A 15,635-nucleotide genomic window follows, 5' to 3' on the forward strand; every position below is an offset into this window, starting at 1 on the left:
CAAAATCTTAGAGATGTATTGACATATAATGTATTAAAAAGGTAATATAATGCAATGCATTAATGGTACATTATATCACAATAAGTTGTATTTTCTTCTGAATAATTGTATTAGTCATAAACTATTTATGTTTGTTTTAAACAAACAACATGTGTTTTAAAACATGTTTAACTCCAACAATTTGTTTACATTTTATTGTCATTGTACTAAGTACAGAACAAATGTATAAAAAGATATAACCAGAAGTATGAAAATAACAAATAAAGTATGCAAATAAATTATTGGATTTATGGTATAAACATTATTATCGTGCAAGTGAATATTGGATTATTTATGCAAACTTTTATGTAGGTTATATAAGAGTAGTACAATATATAGTCTGGAAAAGTATGACAAAAAAAGCAAGTTTGATAATGTTACAATTAGGGATGGGGCCGATCCGATCCAGTATCGGTATCGGGACCGATACCAGCGTAATTCACGTATCGGATTTTTCCGATCCAACCTGCGGAGAAATCCGATATTTATGATCCATGTCTGCGCTTTAACGTTGTCTGCTGAAATGACTCCAAAAGGGATTCCCTGGGCCTGCTAATCTGCTATAGCTGGCTGCAAACTGTGGAATGGATGTTCTGAACGGATGTGCAGCTCAATCATAGACTGTAAAAAATAGGGCTCAATGAGACACACAGACCCCCACTCAGGAAATCCATTCCGCAGTTTGCAGCCAGCTAGCAGGATAGGATTGAGCTACCAACATGTTCGCTGTGTGGAAATACTTCACACTGGAAACACCGCAGCAGAGCAAGACCGCAAAAGGCAATGTTTGCAAAGCCGTATTAATTAAACTATTTGTCTGTGATGCATGTTTGCAATTCGCAGTCCAGAAGAGAAAGAGAGAGATCTCTCACGCAGTCCCACAGCACGCACAACACGACAGCCCTGTTTAATGAGTGACGACAGAGGAAACGTAGCCTGGTTATATCTATGATATTAGTCTGATTTCCAAAGATTAAAGAATATATTGAGGTAAAAAAACATTAAAAACATTAGCCGCATTCTGTGTAGCCAACTTTCTTCCCATCGCGGCGGTGCGCTGTCATTTCTCCTTAATACTAAAACTTAAAGACAGAATCAGCACGATCTGTGATTGTTGTAAAATGCAGGCTCTGCTGTTGCTAAATTGCGGGACACTTTTAATAATAAAGAGAGCTATTAAAAGCACAAAATTTGCGCAAGAAATGCTGTTCCCAGTGCGGCGCGCGCTCCGAAACAACAAGACAAACAAATTATAATCTGGGCTTCATATGCGCGTCTAAACGATCAAATGTAGCCTGCACAAGAAAAATGTCAAACCGACCGGCTTGGAGATTAACACTTAAACCGTTTATGTCTAAAATGAACGTAGTTATGGAAGTAGTTGGGAGAAAATATGGTGCATCAGTAGATATGAAATCTGAACTCGTTCTTAAAGGGGCAGCAGTATAAATGTGACGATTGCGACATTACTGAGAGTCAAACAACAAAAGGCAAAGAGAAAATCACTCACAGCTCTTGAATGAATTACTTCAGCTCTAATAAGCATAAATCTATCTATGGTAAGCTTTGCAGTGCTATTTTACTTTTGATTACTTTATTATAATTCTTTTTAGACCATACCTGAATAATGTTAGTAGACCTTCCTGAAATTAAAGCACTGTGTAGGCCTGTATAATGTGTGTATCTTTGTTTAATTGTCTATCTATTGTTTAATATATATACTGACATACATACGCACATATCATCCTTGCCTGTAGAGAGGAGTTTATTTCAGCATCATATAAAATCAACAATAATGATAAATACTATTAAAGCAAACACAGCTCTGGTATCGGAAAAGTATCGGTATCGGCCGATATCCAAAGTCGGGTATCGGGATCGGATCGGAAGTGAAAAAATGTGGATCGGTGCATCCCTAGTTACAATGTGTGTTTTACATTATGTGTGCATTTTTATATTTAGATCATATTTATAATCAGAAAGAAAAGCCTACAAAACAAAACTATTTTTAGGACCAGATTAAGTTTGCATTTTGACATTATTTCCATGCCAATTAAATCATATATTTGTTTGATATTGAATTAACATTTACTTGTTTTTCTTTCTCCATAGTCCTATAGAATCCTGTCAGAATTTCTACAAAGACTTCACATTACAAATTGACATGGCATTCAATGTGTTCTTCTTACTCTACTTTGGCCTGCGTGTAAGTACATATTTCATTCTCTACATATTTCTGTCACATTCTGCACACCCACCAGACACCAGTAGCTTTTAATGTTTGACTAGACCTTTTGCCATTCTAAAATATGATCCCCTTTAAAACTATGTAATATTGACCCATTTCATCTTCATCCAGTTCATAGCAGCCAATGATAAGCTGTGGTTCTGGTTGGAGGTGAACTCAGTGGTGGACTTCTTCACCGTACCGCCCGTGTTTGTGTCAGTTTATCTGAACAGGAGCTGGTTGGGTAAGTCTGGTAACACTCCTCACTCCCCTTTCCCTCTCCTGAAACCTCCTGTCAGTCTCTGAACCACAGGGCAGCAGTCACAGAAACAGCTCACACTACAGATAGAGGAGGCAAAGGACAAACTGATTATGAGACCAGGGCAAATATTTGAATAGTAGCTTTATTTGATTATTAAGCCAAGCTGCCATGGTTTGTTGTCACTCTTTGTCATGGGAAACCCAAGAATAGCTACAAAATGTCATGGCTTGGGAATTTGGCAAACTGCAAAGGTGACCGTGTGGCATAGGTGAAGAAAGGTTGAGAAGAATGTTCAGAACGTGAGATGACTTGGGGCTTTTAATTATGCTGGGATAATAGCATCGCCAGGCTTCTCAACCTGCGAGAGGCACACTGACTAACATAAGCCAGAATGGACTTGCTTCTTGCTTCTCTAAACTGGGCTAACAAAAAGGTGAGATTTTGAAATGGGAAAGTGCACGTTCCTATATGATGCTTACTTTTGAGTAGCCAGTGGGGCTAGTAAGCACCCTCGGTTTGTCACCCATCACAATATGCTTGTGTCAAAGTTGGGGTGAGTGACAGGTGAGACACGACTACGGTGTAAAGTGACTGGTTTGTGTTTGTGTGGCTGTGTATCCTGTTTCCAAAGAGGTTAGGAAAGCATCTCTGCTTTAGACTACTGAATGTACAGTCAATGTAAACACACTCATTAATAACCGTTACGCCACCTGTGTCATCGGTGCTTTCCAAAACAATTGTAAAAAGAATGCCGCCCTTCCTTAAACACATCAAAAAACAGTAGTTAATAATTAAGTACTTTGGTAGCCAGCTTTAGAGAACTGTCATCTTCTGCCATGGTGCTGTTTGAATAATGCATTAGAAAAGCTGAAGTTCATCAAAAAAGTCTGTCATTTTAATGGTATTCCTCCCTACTGAGCATTTAAATGAAAATCAAATAAAAGCTGCTATCAACATCCACCTAATAACAGCTGTTTGGCTGAGCGGCATATGTAAAGAGGACTTTCCTGTGCAGTCCAAATGCTGAGGAAGTTTGAGCACTGAACTCGTTAAAAGCTCGAAACCAATAGTACTACAATGGTTTGGAGTCAGACCAGTTTTGTAATCAGAGTGTGTTTCCTAACTTCTCAGATGTAATTTCACACGTGCACAATTTCAGGCATTGCCGTCTACTGTTTACACAACAACGTTGCCGCTTGTAGAAGAATCATGATTAAAATATTTATGGGATGTAGAATTTAAATCAGAAGAAACTAGACTTTAGCTTCAGTTTTCCTTTTTCCCAACAAAACCAATTGAATGAGTAGTGAAAGATCAAATTTATTATACTAATTTATTTATTGTAATTATAATAATAATAATAATAATTATTATTATTATTATATTAAATAATTATTATAATTTATAATTTATTATACAACTAATTTATTATATATAATAAATAATTAAGATTTGGACAAGTTCCAATTATGCTAAACTTTACGGGAGCTGTATACTGAACACTACTGTTCAAAAGGAGTCAGGATTTTAATTTATTTATTTATTTTAAGGGCGAGTACAGTAGATTGTTTAAAGTTAAAGACAATTATAATGTTACATGATTTCTATTTTAAATAAATGCTGTTCTTTAGAATTTTCTATTCTCCAAAGTCTAAAATATAATAGTTTCCACAAAAATATTAACTTTGTTCATTGATCATAATGTTTCTTGAGGAGCAAATCACCGTATCATTATGATTTCTGAAGGATCATTTGACTCTGGCGGATCATTTGACACTGAAGAAAGGAGAAATTATGCTGAAATTTTAGCTCTTCCATCACATGAATAAATGTAATATGTTACTTTGATGCAAATTGATGTAATATACTGTTTCAAATTTTTAAAAAAACTAAAGCTTGTTAAACTCAGCTAGAGCCCTCCAGTGGTACAAAGTTCACTTAGGGCATGTTTAAATCCACTTTTGCTAGTTTAAAGACAGGGAAAAATGGTTGGCATGACAGGCGCATGGTCTAAAAGGGTTGTCCGTATTCTCTTGGTGAGAAGTGGGTGTGTTTTGGGATTTACGTGCGTTAAACCAATCAGAGTCTCATCTCCCATTCCCTTTAAATGCCAGTTGCACTCGCGCCATGGCGGATTTGCTATTTACTTGACAGAATTTGCTAGTGGATAGCGCGTCTCCAGAGCACAAACAGAACTGCTTGTGTGCAAGGTAAAAGTGTGCAAGCATATCTATGTGATTCCACCATATCTTTATGTACATAATAATAATATTTAACATTGTAATCCTTTTATTTGAAATATTTGTCATGTTTATGTGATGCCGTGCGTCCCTGTCTGTCCCTAAACAGAGACCCGCTTATAGGCGTACATTACTAACATGCTCTTTAAATAACAACAAAAAAGAAATATTGCGCCATTGACTTTAGACCAATTTTCATTCTATTTCTGTTGCCTCAAAATAGCAACGCGTCAACAATGGGCCTAAACACACCTCGTCTTCAGACCTTGTTTGCATTGCGTCAGGTGTAAGATAGGGCCCTCTGTGCAGTAAACGTGAAGTGTGGATATGAAACACAGAATAAATGTGCTCCGGGTACTTTTGGTGACATGGTTTACTATGGGCCTGTCTTGCAGAATAAAGCCATCTCAAAGACCAAAGAGTGCTCTCACAGAACAGAGACAAATTCTCAGACATGATGAAAGACTGTGAAACGGGCGGCATATGAAATCTGGAGCAACATCAGCCACGTGTCCTACACCATCAGCAAACTCTGAATGGAGGGAACTACAGTGGTCATATATTACATAATGATAATATACAGAAGATCAGAGGTATATTAATCTCAGCGAAAAGAGCTTTTAGAGAACAAACAGCATAATAAACATTGAGGAATTGTCAGTCCCTCGGGAGTGAGCTCTCCTGGACTAAGGATAACTATTCTGCTCTAAATTTCCACCAGGACAAATCATAATCAGACCCTTTTATAATATAGTTGTTTGTCGAAACCCTGTTGTAAATATGTCATGTAATACATACCCGTATAAACTAAAGCCAAATGTATGGAAAAAAATGTTTTTGAAACAAAAAAGCTTGTTGAACTGCACTAATTGATAAAAATATGCATTGTATTTTTAAGGCTTGCATTTTCAACATGTTTGTATATTTAAGCTTTGGATAATTCAATTCAAAACATTTCACTCACATTTTCAAGAAATATTGTATTCTGGACCCCCTTGTCCCACCCTGTAAAGGAAACTACTGTATGATGGATCATAATTAAATCTGCTGTAGGGACTGTCAAAGACCCTGGCACATGAGTGAACCTTGGCTATACAATTCCCACTCTGAAAATTGGACCTTGATTAAAGCAATGTTTTGACTAAAGTGAAATTTAAGGGGAATGCAGAAACCCTCTTCTGGGAAATAGAAATTAATCTTCTCAAAGTAGTGCAGGAGAATATTTTTAAACACAAGAGTTGTGTATGGATTAGCACGAGGCTCTCTTCCTTCATCTTTGCAATCAATTAACAACACGTACTTGACTCTGAAATTGAGACGTTTTGTGAGTTAAAGTCCTCTTTCAAAAGCTGTATCTGTCTGGGGAGAAAAGGCATTTATCACAGTGTCTTATGTGTGGAGATCTTGTGCATATTAATGGAGGGTACGCAAATAGAGATTCCTAGCTTCAGTGATGTACTATAGTCTTTTCCGTACTTCTCTTTTGAAAGGGGGGGGTTCCTCAATGACGTGATATAGCTTGGAGCTACAAACCATTTTAAACAAAATGAAACATTCTAATTTAGAATTGTGTTATACACATTACTGTTCAAAATACTTTTTTTCAAAAGAATGTCTTTGAAAGAAGTCTCTTATTCTCACCAAAGCTGCATTTATGTGATTGAGAATACAGTAAAAACACTAATATAGTGAAATATTGTTATAATTTAAAATGTAATGTATTTCTGTCAAGGCAAAGCAGTCTTCATAATCCTGCAGAAATCATTCTGATTTGCTGATTTGGTGCTCAAGATACATTTGTATTATTACTAGTGTTAAAAACAGTTTGTGTGATAAATTTCCACTATTATTTGATGAATAGAAAGTTCAAAGGTTTTTCCTTTTTGAAGGTGGACAGCATGCGTAACTTTGTTTTTGTATGATATTGCAACAGGGTTTAAACAACCAACCAAATGTACCCAATGCTTTGTAAGAGTCTGATTATGATTAATAAAACGGTAAGAAATTAGTATACGTATGCTAATGTTACATTCTCAGTGGTTACGCGTTCTGATCTACTCTATACAACTTTTCATTTTAATAAATCAATCTCTCCAAATGTAATTTAGTAGATGTATATCAAAGTTATTTGTTTTCTGATGGAGTTTGTGGTGGTGGATTCTCACCATCAGTGGTCCCAGTCTATCCCTGATTATGTGGATATTAAGTACTACTGCCATCTGGTGGTTTGAAGCAGTAATGTGCCACACTACTGGAACTAGAAGATTCTCGGTTAGGAATTAGAGGCGCCTGACCAGAAGAAGAAAAATCTGTGAAGGAAACTAATTTGTGCTTTAAGCGTCTTTCATAAATAAAACCCTCTCTCACATGGCAGGCTTCAGTACATGCCTGCGTGGATGCATTCTGGGAGAAACCAGCGATGAATAATCCCGGTGGCCCTTTATCCTCTTTAAACGTGCAGTATTCCCTGATTGAGAAAAAGAACCAGTGGTTTGTGGCTATAACACACGTGACATGCTGTTGATCTGTGGGCCTGCAGATGTGAATGAAATAGTCTGAATGAGCATCTGTCCATACTACACATTTCCATTAACGCTGCTTCAGTGTAAAGTACTGGCCTACTCTCCTGGATCCTCTGCCACAGGCTTTTCAACTGCTGAGACAGAAACATGCTATCAGGTTCACCAAAGGTTCATGGGAATTACTGATGCACAACGTACATACCGTGGCTACTTACTGTAGTAGGTACATTGTATCAGCAGGATTACACAACTTCGTTTAGAAAGCAATTATTGCTATGAAATGTATTATCTTTCCAGCATAACACAGAATTACAGTTCTGTGTTATTACATTTCTGCACAGAATTACAGTTATCCATAGGCGTAATTTGCGTGTGGGACAGCCACCACAAATAAAACATCTCTAGTTAACTAGAAGAGCATTCATTTCGTTCGTTTGTTAAATAAGAGGTGATCTAGCGCTGAAATGTGTTGTTTTTGAAATCAAGTGATCAAAGTGCTCACCACTGATGAACATAATTGAATTTAATGAGGAAAAAAAAAAAAAAAAACTATACAAGTGCAGATTAGAACCCAGAACCTCTGACACGCTTGGCAAAAGTTCTGCCACAGGACCATTAAAGTACATTCATGATTTTGTCAGATCTATGTATTTCTCTTCTCGTGAAAATTCTCGGCACCAACACATTAGATCTCATTAAACACAATGTACTATTTAAATCGATTGCTGGACATCGGTATGTTATTGTACATAAGTACATCTGATTTATGATTTAGCATTGTATTAGCCCCCACCCACTTTTTAAAGCAAAGTTACACCACTGCAGTTATCGGTAAAAAAGAAAACAAGCAAATAAAAAACCTAATGAGAACACTTCACGTACAACCCCAGTGATTAATTCAGGATTGTTTTTTCTTTCCATTTCCGTTTTCATTTTAACAGATCTAAATCTCTAGAAGGGTTCAGTCTATACAAAAGCTAGTCACCTCGCTTTAACAGAGAGGGGATCAAAGGCAAGATACATGCGTGGGAGTTTAATATTGAAAAGATCAGACCAAATACGTCAGAGATTGTGGCTGCAATCAGATTTTCATCCAATGACAGGTGCCTCAGTCTAAGCTTGAAGGGTTTTTATTATTGCTAAACAGTCTTTTAGACACATTCTGGCGTTCACGCTCTATGACACTCTATCTCTTTTTCTTGGAGTCAAAATTTGATTTTTTTTGATCAAGTAAATCTGAGGTTGCACATTTTAGAAGTTTTGAGGAAAGATTACATTCCACATTTCTGGATTTATAAAGGAGTAGGATCTCAGAATCATGATTTCCAGCAAGCTGCTAGTGTTTCGGGGCCCGCGGGGTGCTCTGGTCACGGAAACCGTTCAAGAGAGCGTACGGCGCAAAAAGTCGTGCGGTGAGCTGTTTCAGAACGGTTACCGTGTGAAGTTGGGCCCAGGCCAGACTGGAGATGGCAGGAGTGACAGTCAGAGCTCTTTTTTTTACTGCTTTCATGTGCTGTCTAAATGGGGTAAGACATCCAAGTTTTATTGAGGTGTTTTTGTTTCCTGTGGCTGAAGATAACCTCAAACTTGAAGTCAAATATTTCTGCAAAGAGAGAGCGCAAATCCTGTCAGGACCTGACCCCCACTCTCTGGCCCGACTTCAAATAAATGTTGGCATATATTGATAGTTCTATGGGTTTAGCGTCAGTGTCTGTTCTGTGATTTATGATAGAAATGCTCCAGCAACAGTAAAATAGTCATTCCTATCAGAAATACAAATGAAAGCTAAATGCAGAATCTAAATGAGACTGATGAAACTGTGATGGCGAGATGAAATCAATCCGTTACACTTGGGTACAAGCCAATCGTCCATCGAAAAGCGCTTTTTGTCCAAAAGCGTTAAATCTGTGAAATGTTGATTATGTAATCTATTGTTTACGTCAGGTTTGCCCTCCATTATGGTTTTGGCTCAAAAAGGGGGAATCTTATACAAGTTAAAGAACACTGAGTTAGTTTTTGTACAAATTTGGAATGAGCAAAACTAAGATGTTGTGATGTGCTTCTGATAGATGATGTTTTTGAGGCTGAAATCAGGACAAAATATTCTGTTTATGTAAGAAGTCTGCTGGAGCAGGTGATTGTTCTCTAATCTGCTTTCTGACACACACACACACACACACACACACACACGTACGTGTAATTGTTCCATGACTCTTCTTTCTCTACTCTAAGCTGTAAATAAATTGTTAAAATAATAAATGCTTAACAACTGATTGCAATACATAACAACCATATATATATATATATATATATATATATATATATATATATATATATATATATATATATATATAAAATACAAGGAACAATATTTTTGCTTAAAATTTTGCTTAAAAATAAATGGTCATGAAAAATGTGTAAGAATGATTAATAAATACAAATAAATAAGAAAATTAAAAATAATTTAAATAAATACGTTTTTATGTTTTTTATAAGATGTCTAAACTTTTGTTAGGGATTTTAAAATATGAGATGGCAAATGTTTGGAGTGCAAAATACCATACTACTCTTACTAGAAATGCAGTGTTTGCACACTATGCAGAAAATATCTGAACAAACTACTATATTTGTCAGAATGCAGAGTACACTTCATGGATTATTGTAACTCAAAATGCAATGTGCTTGACCTTCCCATTTCCAGAAGAATAAATGGACTGAAAATCTGTTTTATTTGTGACTCATTAGCCTATATGACTGAGCTACTAAAATGTAGTCATTTTAACATTACATTGAAATTTGTGTGATGATAGTTGTGTGTAATATGCCATTGACCGTTGAAGCTGTATACTGCTGTTTGACATGTTCATCATTGCATAGTGTGTTGATTCATACAGACTCATACATTTTTATTATTATTATTGTGACTTTTTGTACTGTTATTATGAGGTCCTCCTCACCCTCCTAAAATGTATCTAAGAACTTTTTTTTGTGGATATACATAAACATGTAAGGTTTAAAAATACGAGCAAGTAACACTAATACAAATCTTTATTGCATGGCTATGATTTCAACTAAAGCTTTTTGACAATAATAAAAACAACAATTAAAAAAAGAGATCTATTTTGATATGTTCCACCCCAACTTTAAACACATCAATGCCTGAAAGAAAACTGAGCCTGACAAGCCATTCATGAGGCCTTTAAAAACAAAAATAGACTCTAGTATGCCATAAGTTGGTGCTCCATTCTGAACATACAGATTGCTGTACAATAACAATTTTGGATTCATTCTTTTCTGCTTTTCTCCTCTCTTGTAGGTCTGAGGTTTCTAAGAGCCTTGAGATTGATACAGTTCTCAGAAATTTTACAGTTTTTGAATATCTTAAAAACAAGGTAAGGCCGACGACATATCACGCATCTCTCTCACTGTCCGTTTCAAAAGCTCCACTCCGCTGGCATCAACACACAGTCTGTACGGTCTCTGGTGTCCGTTCCTTCACTTACCCAGACTTGACCCAGAAGTCTGCGCCGAATGTTTTACATTAATCCCACACTGTGCACTTTTAGTGTGCTGTAGGTAAGAGAACAGGGCCGCCATCCACCCTGATGAGTGCAAGAGTATGAAGCAGACAGGCCTCTGATTGATTCCTCCTCCGTTAGGCTGTCACACACATGACAGATCTCGGGGTATTTCGTGAAAAAAAAAAAAAAAAAGTCAATGAATCAGAAAGGAAGTGGGGAAAAAGCAGTCAGCACCCAACTCAGTGGATGTAAAACCGCTGGACGTTTCATTTATTTTAGCTGCTATCTCGTTTTTCATTCAGGGGAAATTGCTCCGATATATCACACTGAACTGACACAGCTGTCAACAGGACGTTACATTTCCACCACTGTATTTTCTCTCATTGGCTGCTAAAGAAGGGGTGTTCACATTGACAGCGATTTGCAGTGACCAGAAGTCTTTCATTTTCGGTGAGAGTGGCAATTTGAGCATCAGGAAAGTTGCCGACATAACATAGTTGGGGTCATCTTTACGCCAAACGCACAGCCGACTACCAATGAGAGAAGTAGCATGCAATCCACCCCCTGACATGCTGTAGATTTGAAACCAACAGTGTGAACGCCTCTTTAGATATGGGCTGGTTATCCTCGGGATCCCACTGTCTTCTGATTTGTTTGCTGATAACTTGTGTGTTCACTCCCAGTGAGCAGCGTTACGGCAAGGCGTGGCTGGAAGCGGCCGCTCGTGTGTGTGTTGGGCTCAGTAGATGACTGACTGATCTGTACGTCAGTGTGATGCGTTTCACTTTGAGAGGTTTGATGTAACTCTCGTCTCTCACAGTAATTCCATCAAGCTGGTGAACCTGTGTTCCATCTTCATAAGCACATGGCTCACTGCTGCAGGATTCATTCATCTGGTGAGTGAAAAAACACACACACGTCCCCCCTTCTCCCTATGCCCCAGGAGAAACTAACAAAGAAAGGAGTGTACGTGCAGATTCGTGGGTGGAAAAAGCTCCTAAACGAGCGTCACGTCTGTCTCTTTGTGGCGTATATGGTTTGTGTTGTAGTTCATCTAAAGGTTTGGTGTTTTGTTGTTCCTTGGTGTTTTTATTATTATTATTATTTATTTTTTTTATCAGGATGTGCCAGAGGACTTCTGTGCCACTAGATGGCAGTAAAGACTCTGATTGCCACTAAATCCTCAGTTTGGTTTATCTCACAATTCATTTTTGTGATTTTCTCTATGGACACTAGATGGCTGTAGAGGATCGTGTTTTGATCGCTCAGTAATTCTCTCTTCGCTCTCCTCTCCACTGCAGGTGGAAAACTCAGGGGATCCATGGGAAAACTTTCAAAACTCTCAACCGCTCTCATATTGGGAATGTGTGTACTTATTAATGGTCACTATGTCCACTGTGGGATATGGAGACGTCTATGCAAGAACCACTCTTGGACGCCTTTTCATGGTCTTCTTCATTCTTGGTGGTCTGGTAAAAACACTTTTCCTCTTGTTGGCACTCGATGCACCCCTCCTGCACCTCTCCCCCTACCCCATGCAAACGCCTTGCTCCAACTACCATGTAAAAATAAGACAACTCCTGTGATTTGACTCTCGTAACTGTCGTCTTTCCACAGTCTTCATAATGGCCCAAATTATAACGCTGTTTTTACCATATTGTATACGTCCACTGTCTTTGTACCGTTTGCACCCCTGCCTTTAAAATCCATTACCTTGTTTTAACATTACAGCTCAAGTTAAGATGAAATGTACATGTATTGTGTAAATTATTGTAGATGCTCTATGACACTACCACTCATGTTTATTACATTCAAAATAGTCTTTAAAGAATGTATTTTGACGATAATGTTGTTGCTATTCTCTTAAAACAGTTTTGCGGTTTCAGGAGATCCCATCCTTCTGTTTCCCTCCCCGAATTCCAACAAACACAGTGGCAGGCGGATGGCCCATAGTCCTGCTTGAGCGTCTCCATAGCAACAGCAGCCACAAACACTAAAAGAGTGCATTTACACCAGCGCAACTTTAGATGGTGAAACAGAAAAATATACATAGCAATAACACAGATTACTAGCTGTGTATGTTTCACAGGATTTTTTGTTAAATTGATTTAGAAGAGGAGAACGGCAAATAAATGAGAGATAAACAGCTGGGATTAGTAGATTTAGTTCGATTTTAATTAGATTTGATCAGTTTATGGTTTCCAACTGCAATTAACAAGTTTAGTTTAAAAAAGTGTAGTTATATATCATTACATAATAAATACTATCATTCAAATCCTATCAGATAGGCCTGTTCTCATTTATATAATAATTATTGCATAAGACATTGAAGACCGTAAAAATCGAATTAAAAAAGGACGTTTTCCACATGAGCAGAGTAATATGAATAATGGTTTTTATTTAATTTTATTTTTTATAAAATAATTAAACTTTCACTATTATATAGTATCTTTTTTTTTTTAAATGAACCTAAAAACATTGTGTCATCTTTTAATAGTTTCATCATATTACTGTGTGAACATGAATGCATTTGGTTGCGCTTGTGTAATTAATGGGTCAGATCAGAGAGAAATAGTTGTTTAAGGTAACTAATTTTCACTTTTTACAGTGAATACGTTTTTTTAAGGGGATGTCATTTTGAAAAGTTAAAAAGAAATGATTCAAGGAAATTATACAAATTCAATAATCAATGTATATCGTCCAGCCTTAACAGACTCAAGATCAGGGTATAGATCATCCACAGGCATTCAACAATTCTTATGTTCATATAAACATAACGCAGGACAGATGCGCTCCATTCCTATCACCGGACAGAACGTTCCAGCTGTCCAGACGTTTCCATAGCAATCTGCTATTTCTCTTTGTTTTTGAGGAGGACTGGAAATAATCATCGCTCTGCTTTATATCAGGTGTTCAATTAATGACTTCAGTATGGAAATGTTGTAAACCGTCAGGTCTGATCAGACAGATTTCATAATTCATTAGGGCCCTAGTGTGGGATGAAGAACTCGCAACTCTCTTCGGAAGGTCAGGCTGACAACTCGGGGATTAAGATCTCTAGTAACATGCTGCGTGGAGATAAAACAGAACTTAGTCAAGGCTGCAATTGCAAAGCGCATCCAGCTCATTTAAAGCACACTAATGAGTCTTAATGTGCTTTGCAGCTGTGGGCGATCAGGCCGGACTATTCAAATACACTTGCCACTGCAATAGTGTTTGTTGGACAAAACATGGCATGTAGGTTTTTTCTTCGTTTTCACACGATCATTTTGTTGTGCTGTCAGAGAAAACAGATGGGCAGCACCAATAAAAAAAAGAAAAGAAAAAAAGTGGAGTGTCTCCAAAGTTGGCTTTTTGTCCATTATTCTGTTTCCCCCCTCAATTAAAAAAGATCTTTTCAGAAGCACAATGGACGTTTAAAAATTACGAACATTTTATCAAGCTACAGCATTTTTTCCCCCGACAAAACATCAATTTCTACACCTCAGAGGTTGGGGGTAAAAATCCAGACTCAGACGGGTCTCTCCGCTGTCTTTTTTAGCCTCTGCTTCTGTCTCCCATCTTCTCCTTAGGCCATGTTTGCCAGCTACGTCCCTGAAATCATAGAGTTAATAGGAAACCGCAAGAAATATGGTGGTTCCTATAGTGCGGTAAATGGCAGAAAGTAAGTATTCACGGTGCCTCTGTGGCCTCGGTCACAGCAGAACCCCTCTTTGCATGCCCTTTTCTTTTTCTGTTCCATGCATGTAGGCCATGTTTGCTCGCTACGTGCCAGAAATTGCTGCTCTCATCCTTAATCGGAAGAAATACGGAGGGAGTTATAACTCGACACGAGGCAGAAAGTAAGTCAAAATCCAGAACCAGGTGTGGTTGTGTGACTCAAACTCCCCCTTCTCGGATAGAGAGGGGGTTAGTCCAGACAACAAATTATAGGACAAATGAAAGTCACACTGTGACTGGAGACCTTGGCCATCGAAGCCACATGTCCATGCCCTTTGCTCTGTGTCCGTGGCTTCTTTTTCGTAACACATCTGCTGCATTTTTAATTTCATTACAGTGACTGCTGTTGGTTTTCCATCCGTTATGTGCTGCTGTACAATGGGTGTCTGCTTCGTATTTGTAATATACATGAGAAAATGAAATCATTAACTCATAGAACTAGTTTTATGATGCTCAGATACAAGACGCTGTTTACTTAGTGTCATCATTGTCTTGTGTTTGATTAAATTTTCTGTTCTTTCTTTGAGTTCTACTCGTCATGCTTGATCCATCTCTCGCATGCTCTCTGTGAATGGATGTCTGTTGGCTTTTTTTGTTTGTTTGTTTGTTTGTTTGGTTGGTTGTGCATGCTGCAGTGAGAAAAGCCTCTCTGGCTGTGCGTCACTGCTGGCTCATAACCTCATCTCCGTGTGACATGACTCTGGCCCTGATCTTCAGTCAGCGCTCACCCTGAATGCTTGGATGCCTCAGGAGCTGCTCCATTGCAATTGGCTTGCTTTTTTGCCCCGCTTGGTACTTTTATCATGTTCCGTTTTTTCTTTTCCTTTTCAAAGATGACCCCTGAATGTGAATGTGGATATTTTGAACCCCCTCCCCCCCACTCGTTTTCTGGCTCAAACACGGCCCTGTCATCAGCACAGCGATTCTCCCAAACGCTCGCGTCTAAGTTCTAGAGCCCGCTCTCTCTCTCTCTAGCGTGCGCACTATTTCCCAACCCATTACGCAGCGTGAAACAGGCCCACGGTCACGTCCGGCTTTCATCATCTGAATTTGAGGGCAAATACTAAGCCGGGAGAAAGTCATTAGGAGCCCCTTTGTTTGATG

The 15,635-nt window shown here is 38.0% G+C and overlaps 1 protein-coding gene across 12 annotated transcripts in view; it reads left to right on the plus strand.

Annotated features, from left to right (window-relative positions):
* Positions 1-15,635, plus strand: part of kcnma1a (potassium large conductance calcium-activated channel, subfamily M, alpha member 1a) — a 173,093-nt gene that overhangs the window by 95,246 nt on the left and 62,212 nt on the right. For all 12 annotated transcript variants that reach the window (XM_089116842.1, XM_089116845.1, XM_089116849.1 and 9 more), the window contains exons 5-10: positions 2,152-2,245; positions 2,399-2,510; positions 10,607-10,682; positions 11,632-11,707; positions 12,113-12,283; positions 14,384-14,475. In XM_089116842.1, the coding sequence (XP_088972968.1) occupies positions 2,152-2,245; positions 2,399-2,510; positions 10,607-10,682; positions 11,632-11,707; positions 12,113-12,283; positions 14,384-14,475 (621 nt within the window). The remainder of the gene's footprint in view (positions 1-2,151; positions 2,246-2,398; positions 2,511-10,606; positions 10,683-11,631; positions 11,708-12,112; positions 12,284-14,383; positions 14,476-15,635) is intronic.

Source organism: Pimephales promelas, chromosome 11 (assembly GCF_988280905.1).
Source record: "Pimephales promelas chromosome 11, fPimPro1.hap1.1, whole genome shotgun sequence".
In the NCBI taxonomy this organism is placed as follows: domain Eukaryota; kingdom Metazoa; phylum Chordata; class Actinopteri; order Cypriniformes; family Leuciscidae; genus Pimephales; species Pimephales promelas.